The following is an 8,521-nucleotide window of genomic DNA, read 5'->3' on the forward strand; positions in this document are numbered from 1 at the left end:
CTCAGCATACCAGACAGCCAGGAGCTCTCATGGCTTCAGAGTCAGTGTACCTCGCCCCCACTGGAGTTCCAAGAGCGGCTGATGAACCAGAGGACACTACATATCTAGTCCCTAGAGAAACACTAACAACAGGACACTCTGAAGACTGTTACTTGGTGCCCAAAGGTACACCACTTGCAGGTGACAGTGTTTACCAATCCCCAACAGGAGGAGTTGTGGGCACTGCTGTCTGCTCTAATGGCCCTACCGGAACACTCAGTACCCCACAGTCGAAAGTCAGCCAGGACACACCTGGAATGTACCAAACACCTACCCCTGTGGGAGCAAGCCTTCACAGGACTTCAGCCACAGCTTTGGCCCACCAGCACCCATCTCAGTTATCCCCAGTCCAAGCATCTCCCAGACCTCTGCTCAAGGGAGTTTCTCCCAAACCGGCTGTTGCCAGAGGCAAACCAGGCCTGGCCTGTCACCGCGGCTCTCCTTTGCTGATCAGAGCAGGGCAGGTCAGGGTTCCTGGCTCACCAAATTTGACCCGCAAACCTCGTCCACCAGCACCTCCAGTGAGGGGAGTCACCAGGAAAGATGCCGCACCATCATCAGCTGATTCTAACAGTGTCCCCAAACCCGCTGCTCAGGTCACTTCTACAAGCCTGCAGCAAGAAGAGGACAAACAGAGGGGACTTCCTCCGAGTATGGAGGAAAGGATAAATAATGGCCTGGAGAAAAGTAATAACATGCTGAACAAAAAAGAAGAAAATCGGGATTTCTCAGATGCCGTGGATGACCAGGTATGCGATGGCTACTTCAACTACCACACTGTTGGAATTGTTGTTCTGCCTAGAACAGTGTTATGTTGTAGGTTAATTCATATTCTAATTGCTCCAAAAAGGTATTCTGTCTTTGGGAGGTTGTGAGTGGAGTGCGTTTGTATGTTGTCAGAGTTTCATTAGCATGTTAGAAAAGTATAAAAATGTTGGTCGACCAAGACCTGCAATCATAATTCGGTTTTGTGCTTTCGTTGTCTTGGTAGGTGTATGATACGCCTCCCAGAGGCAGGTGGCATCGTCCAGTCCCATCTTCCCTTGGTGGTGGTGGTGGTGATGATGATGATGGCATCTATGACACCCCTCGCAGTGTCCCACCACAAGCTGATTCTGAGACCGAGGTAAAGATAACACTAAGCAATCCTTACAGAGCCACAGATAGACCTGTGTTATTAGTACCTGTTTTCTCAAATGTGTTTAATCTCCTCTTACCTTTTATGATTTTATATCAAATTTTGGAGGTTAAAATTTCTATTTACACAACATCTGTGTTTTAAAGTAATTGTGCAGACGTTAAACTTTCATTGATGATGTATTCCATTGGTTGTCCTTTTTAAATGTGTTGTGCCTATAATTTGCTCTTTCTTTTATTCAAATAACAATCCTTATGAATGTTATAATTGACCAAGATATAGCTGGGAACTAAACTGGTGAATTAAATTCATGTCTGTACAAGTGAAGGGATTCACCTACAAGAGACATTTGTCCCACATTCCACCATCAGTCTGCCTCCCTGCCCCCCTTCAAGGCGAGGCCACACCTGTCTCTTTCTGCTGGGGGAGCCTGTGTATCCAGTCCAAATGCTGTTGCTATTTTCTCTCCGTCACACCCATTTGTCATGGCCATACCACTAGCACCCTGCCCCCAGTGGTCTTCTGTTTGTTACTTGAATATGTCTGCCAGCTGTTGATTATTTTTTCTCTTTGCCTGGAATTACTGTATGTGGACTCATTGCTTTTACACTTAGCTGATTTTAAGGGGACAAATCTGTCTCTTTTGACCTTTGGTGGTTGTTGCAACTCTTTGACGGTGTGGGTATCATGTGTTTTTACTTTAACCAGTTCAGTCTGATCATCCACGCACAAGCCAGGTTTAAAAGTGGACTAAAGTCTTCTAAACTCGCAAAAAACATGTTGTTGTTACAAATTCTGTATGCCCACAGTATTGTGGCTGCAACATGGTTCCCTTATTGACACATAAACCCCATACTGTGTTATGGCACAATGATACTTTGCATCCCTGTCTCATAGAATCATTCTCCTTCCAAATAATCAAAGTCAACAACACGCATAATTTCAAAACATTCCCTCTGTCTTATCCCCCACTTGTAGGTCTATGATGTCCCCACCATCACTCTGAATTTGTCCACACTAGATGTCCAGCCTGACGAAGTTGATGACGATGTATACAGTGTTCCTACACTTCCAGGTGTACCTCTAGGCCCGGGGGAGTCCACCAACAGCCTCTCTGGTGATGATGTTGGACAGGTCTATCGTGTCCCTGGACCTGAGAAACGAGCCAGCAGTGGAGGTCATAACCGAGACTCTTCTGAGCATGACTGTGGCATCTATGACATGCCTGCATTGACTGCGGAAATCCTCCCTCACTCTTTGTCATCCTCCTCCACCTCTACTCGCCGCCTCTCTGTTTCTAGTAATGGTTCAGGTGACATGCAGTGGAGAGCCACACTTTCCAGCCTTGTCCACTCGGTGCTTAACACAGCCTCCAGCTCGGCCTCCACTCTGTCGTCACGGGACCTGGCCACCTCGTTGGCTGAAATCCTGTCGACCTGGAAAGCCAGTCATTCAGATGATCCTCCACCGCCTCTTCAGCAGGCATGGGCTCGTCTGTCAGACCTCCTTCCGCCGTTATCCGCTATTGGCAACGCTCCTCCATCAGAAGGGTTGTTGACGCTGGTTCAGCGCTCCCTAGAGGAAAGCGCCCTCCTCTTGCAGGCTCAGGGCCGACCACGTTTGCCTTCCCAAGATTCCCTGTCCCGCAGGCCATTGCCTGCGCTCCCAGTGCCTGATGGGAAGTCCTCAGGAGGTGGGATGGGCTCGCGTAAAGGTAGCTGGATCCAGGAGCGGCCCCTGCCACCAACCCCTCAGCCTGCCTTCCCCTTGCCTCCCACTCTGTCGACTGTGACACTTACAGTGGGCGCCATTGATGGAGAAGATGACCCAAGCAATGAGTATGCAGGGATCGGCTTGACTCCCATCCCTGCCCCTGTACCTACTGGAGACAGTGTTGGATACGTCAAGCTGCAGGTCAGTTTTCATGAAATGAATTTGTTATGCGACATCTGCATTTTATTTTCCCATGCTACTATTGAGTGTAGGGGTGGAAATCTCTTGGCGCCTCACGATTCGATTCCGATTCAGAGGCCAACGATTCAATTCTAAACCGATTCTCGATGCAACAATTTTTTAATGTACGTTTCCATGCGTGATTTAAAAAAAAAATATACATATAAATCCGAGTTTGCTAATCACTTCCTAGACAAAGCAGCTAGACAATGCTTAGATTTTGAGATATATATATATATATATATATATATATATATATATATATATATATATATATATATATATATATATATATATATATATATATATATATATATATATATATATATATACATACATACATACATACACACAAAATTTAATTTTGTTTTTCCTTTTGGCCATTTTTGTGTGTTTTTCTTTATTTATTTTCTTTCTGCACTCTTGCCTAACTAATCTCTCTAAGTTGTTGTCTATTATCCCATCCTCTTTCAGTCACTCTGTTTTCTGATTTGTACTTGTCTGGAGACAGTAACTTTTTTTCTTTTCTTTTGATTATTAACTTATCTGCATCGAGCATCGAATCATTCTAGAGAGGACTAAGATGCATTTAAGAATCGATTATTTTTCCCACCCCTAATTGAGTGTTTGTCATGTTCATCCACAATTCCATCTTTGTCATTTATCTTTACATGTTTTATATATACCTGCATTCTTTTCTTTTTTTGTGCTTCAACACATCTGTACAATTGCTGGTAACTATTTATACATATCATGAGTGCGCATGTAGTTTTATGGTAACAATACAATCAAACATAGACAGTAAATGTGTCTGTGAACATGCCTGACGGATCTCTCCGTCCCACTCTAGGGTAAACCTGAGCCACTTCCTGATGTCCTGGGTGAGAACGGACACATACAAACTATCACTGCAGAGCCAACAGTGAGTCTCTACTTCTGTTATTTTTACACATTCCTTAGCTTCTACAGTCCAAAGACTGTAATTTTTTAGATGTTTTTTTTTGTTGAACAGAAACACACAGCAAGTCCACACAGATAAGTCATTGATTCACTCTGTGTTCACAGTGCGCTCTGTTTACTAATGAGCACTGTGACTCATTAATCCAGCTTGATGCAGCTTTTCAGCTCCTGATGTGGTCCAAATTCATCTTCAGTCTACACTAATGATGATTACCCAACGCCACTGACTTTATATCAAATGAACCCCTGTTGATGTCGGTCTCATTAATCTGTCCATTAATCCATTATGCGTGGAGATTGAGAGAATGTTTACAATGTTAAAGCTTTCATTTTTTTTTTTTTTTTCTGATAATCCAACATCAAGGCCTACAGTTGGAGACTTGTAACAGCATACAAAGCAAAATTACAATCATGTATTGTGTTCTGTTATCTCTTAAGTCAGTTTTGTCTTCTGTTGATTGAGACTAAGGTCATGTTATCTTATCGCTCAGTCTGCATTTTCTTGAGTCGTGGCTAGATTCCTTGGTTACGCCATAGACCACCAACAAGAGGTCACTTGTAAATCGTAACAATCTTGCCTCACATAGAATGGAGGCTGCAGGACAACAAGTGACAGAAAAGCACAGTCATTCTTTCAACAGTGCCACTTGCTGACGTACCATATATGTGTGTGTGTTTGTGTCTGACTTTCTCTGGCTTTTAAGTTCGGTGTAAGACTCTGTCAACCTTATTTAAAAATATTTAAAAGAGAGTTGAGTGCCTCACGTCCTGTATTACATTAATACAGTTATACATCATCAATCAGAGGTCTGCATAATGTTTGTTTACATTAGGAAGTCAGATAAATGGTTGCTTAAGATTACTGTTACTAATGATTATTTTTTGTTATGGATTCATGCCGATTAATTGTTGATAAATCATTTGGTCCATAAAATCAGGTCAGAAAATAGTGGGAAATTACTGTTGTAAGTATAAAAATATTATAAAATCTCTTGTGTTGTTCACCTAACAGTCCAAAACTCAAAAATGTTCAGTTTACCATAATATTTAACAAAGAAAAGCATCAAATCCTCACGTTCAAGAAGCTGAGATAGGGCATTTTTGCTTACATTGTTTTTTTCGATTATCAAAATAGTTGGCCAATCAACAGAAAATGAATTGGGTATCAGTTAATCGTCTTATTGTTGCAGCTATGCTAAACAGTCATTTAAATGTAATGTAATTATGTTGTGTGCAGTATAGCAAAATGGCTTAAAGCTTTAATTGCATCTGTGGTTGTTGTGTAATTATTGGATGTCTCCAATTCATTCTCCTTGTTTGGATTTTCCCAGCTGTGACAAGGATTCAAAAGGGAAAACTTGTCAAAACTCCAATTAGCCATCCAATTTCTCAGATTTGTCATCCCCTAAAGGCAATGATACATTTTGTGCCCGTGGCATATTTGACTCTGAAACATGACTTTCTCTATTGATCTTCCTTGTACAGTTGACCCCATCCCCTCCACTTCCTGTGTCTCTCTCCCTGGAGGACTCAGAGCTGCTGTCCTTTTACTTGTCTCAAAGCCTCGCTCACCTCTCCTGCCTGGCAGACGCCATCGATGTGCTCTTCAGCAGCGTGCAGGGAAACCAACCTCCCCGCGTCTTCGTCGCTAGAGGAAAGAGTCTTATTGTGACGGCACACAAACTGGTGTTTATTGGGGACACGCTCTCCCGCCTTCTCACCTCCGCCGACCTCCGGGCCAAGGTATGTTTTTTTTGTTTTTTTTATGACATTATTCATGTGAAATCATAAGGTATAGCCTGTATGTTGAGGAATAAAAGCACAAAGTATACTCTTTTTTTTTTAATTTTTTTTTTTTTTTTTTTTTAATTTTTTTATAAATATCAAAGCTGTGTAATAATTGCTTTTATTTCTTTTCTCTACTTCAGATCACAACCTCAGGGGGACGACTCTGTCAGGCCTTGAAGTCAGTTGTTGTGGCAACAAAGGGCGCTGCACAAAACTACCCTTCAGTATCCGCCACCCAGGAGATGGTTGACCGTGTCGCTGAGCTCTCCCAGCAAGCAGCTGGCTTCTCCACTCTGCTCCAGCGCCTGGCAGAAATATCTTCATGATATTTCATATCACTTTCGTAAAAACTTTGTTTACACTACACGTATATTTTCTCTCTTTGAAATGCCTTATTTGTTGTTAGACTCTTTCATTACCTTTCGTTTGAATGGGTTTGAAGCGAGCGAAGTTGAATCCTGGAACACGTGTTTAGCCTCGCTGCAGCTGCTACAAAGCTGAGTTTTGACGGTTGGTTCTGTCCTCCAAGTGTGTGTTGGTTTGCCTTTTGTTTATATACTGACCTTCCCAGCTTTGATGCCACGTCTTTTTGAGTGTTAACTTATTGAATATTTGAAGCTCCTCTGTGGCTTTGAGTGTCCATGTGGACTGTTTGTCTTGGGAGCTTTGCTTTATTATGTTTGCCATATTTTCTTTCACTCACATGATAGCAGTTTTCCTTCCTTGCTCTATTTATTTAGCCATCCCCCCATTCCAAAAATAGCACAGAAGGAGGCCTCACATCCTGGTTTTGGCCTACTTTTTACTGTTTACCTGAAAGCCCTTTTGTTATTATCATTCTGAAGCTGTTGAAGCAGCATATCAAGTGTTTTGGGCAAACTTCCTGAACCCTATTCCATTTCTTCCATATTAAGCCTGATTTCCATTTATAATCTGTGCAAGTATGTGTTGTGTTTGTGTAGTACCCATTTCCACTAGAGAGCAAAGATTAACTGCAGTACAGCTTGTAATCCACTCAATGAGGATAACAAACATCTCTGTCTACGTTCATGCAGTCTTACACACCTCTTGAAGAAAATTAAAATCCTGTCTGACAGAGAGAGAGAGATCATATTTGAGGGAGTAATAATGGTTGGGTGAGAAATTGCCTAATCCTGTTCTTTCCCACAGTCACATGGTAGCCTGGCAATGGATAAGAAACTTGTCGACCAAGCTCACCTGTCTCGACACGTCTTGTTATGATCTGCTTACCTTTCTTTGCTTTTCATGTTAATTTCCCATACGATGCTTACCCCTGTCAACACTTCTTAATCACATCTGCTTTGATAGTTCAAGTCAGGTAGAAACTAAGGCTGGGTATGATACATATATAATAAATTAATTGATAATGTAAAGCATAGCAGTGGAACACGTTACTGTACTGAACATAAGTTTCATTATTTTACACTTGCCGTATCAAGATTTTTGTTAATATTTTGACAATTATTACTGTTGTGATATTGATCGTAACTATATTGCCCATCCTTAGTAGAAACTGAAATGAAGCACAGCATTTTTTGTTAATTGAAATGGGGGGATTTTGCATTTTACATCCAAGATAACGTACCCGTTTTTCATGTCAGACCATTGTATTCGTGTCTGACATCTACCATTTTCATTTATACCAGTTATTATATTTAAAATGTTGCGCACAAACAGCTCAGAAACATGTTGAATATGAAGCTGTGGTGGAACATAAAGTAGACTGGAAGTTGAACAAACGTGATTCTTTTCACATTTACACTACATATCTCAACTTCACAAAGGTGCTCTACAAAAGTTGGATTATAATACTATAAGTGTTATCTATTTTCTGTGTTGTCAGTCATATTGCTTAACCTTGCATTCAAATTTTACTTTTCAGATCCAAATCCGTATCATCAGGGCACTGCATAATCATTTTTTTCTGTTTAAATCCTTTTTTGAGGTAAACTGTATCCTGTTTTTACATCCTCTCTGCTGCATTGCCACCTTGTGGGGGTTTGAAGTATTAATTAATGAATACCTGCCTGCCAAATCGGACATGGCATATGTATGAAGAGAGCATGATCGCAAGTAACCTTTAGCAGTATATACTGTCAATGTTTATATTCTTTGCTTTCCAGTTTGCATGGCTTTAATTTGGATACATTTAAATATGCACATCACCAGGGGGTGATTTTACTGGGTAATTTACAACAAACATTTTATTTCTTCTGAAAAAATGTTTAGTTACAGTTCAAATATATGGCTGTTTTTTTCTTTAGTACAAGGAAGTTATTTACACAATGTGGACTCATTTGAGTCGCTTATCTGTATTTGCTGAAGTATAGAAGTGAATATTTGACTTTTCTCCTACAGTAATACACCTCTTTACTTTTAACACTACATTTGATGCCTGTCTTGTATTCCTGTTCCGAATGCACAAATGCATATTTTACAATTAAACAATTGTGTTTGAATTATTGATTGCAGTGGTAGTATGTCAAAAGAAAAATGTATCTGCAGGATGTCTCTATTTGCCGTGCCGACAATAATTGGTGCATTTTTAATCCAGAGTTCGAATAAAACCTCCTTTAAATGAAATAAAGTATTACAATTGTGTGGCTAGTGGCCTAAATTGGC

At 40.9% G+C, this 8,521-nt stretch overlaps 1 protein-coding gene across 2 annotated transcripts in view; it reads left to right on the top strand.

The window, feature by feature from the left end:
• efs (embryonal Fyn-associated substrate) overlaps window positions 1-8,361 on the top strand; it is a 10,839-nt gene extending 2,478 nt beyond the window's left edge. For both annotated transcript variants that reach the window (XM_028563832.1, XM_028563833.1), the window contains 6 exons: window positions 1-788; window positions 1,031-1,165; window positions 2,156-3,091; window positions 3,981-4,052; window positions 5,576-5,833; window positions 6,019-8,361. The exon at window positions 1-788 is cut by the window's left edge and continues 535 nt beyond it. In XM_028563832.1, the coding sequence (XP_028419633.1) occupies window positions 1-788; window positions 1,031-1,165; window positions 2,156-3,091; window positions 3,981-4,052; window positions 5,576-5,833; window positions 6,019-6,204 (2,375 nt within the window). In that variant the 3' untranslated portion in view covers window positions 6,205-8,361. The remainder of the gene's footprint in view (window positions 789-1,030; window positions 1,166-2,155; window positions 3,092-3,980; window positions 4,053-5,575; window positions 5,834-6,018) is intronic.
• The last annotated feature ends 160 nt before the right edge of the window (window positions 8,362-8,521 follow it).

Source organism: Perca flavescens, chromosome 19 (assembly GCF_004354835.1).
Source record: "Perca flavescens isolate YP-PL-M2 chromosome 19, PFLA_1.0, whole genome shotgun sequence".
NCBI lineage: Eukaryota > Metazoa > Chordata > Actinopteri > Perciformes > Percidae > Perca > Perca flavescens.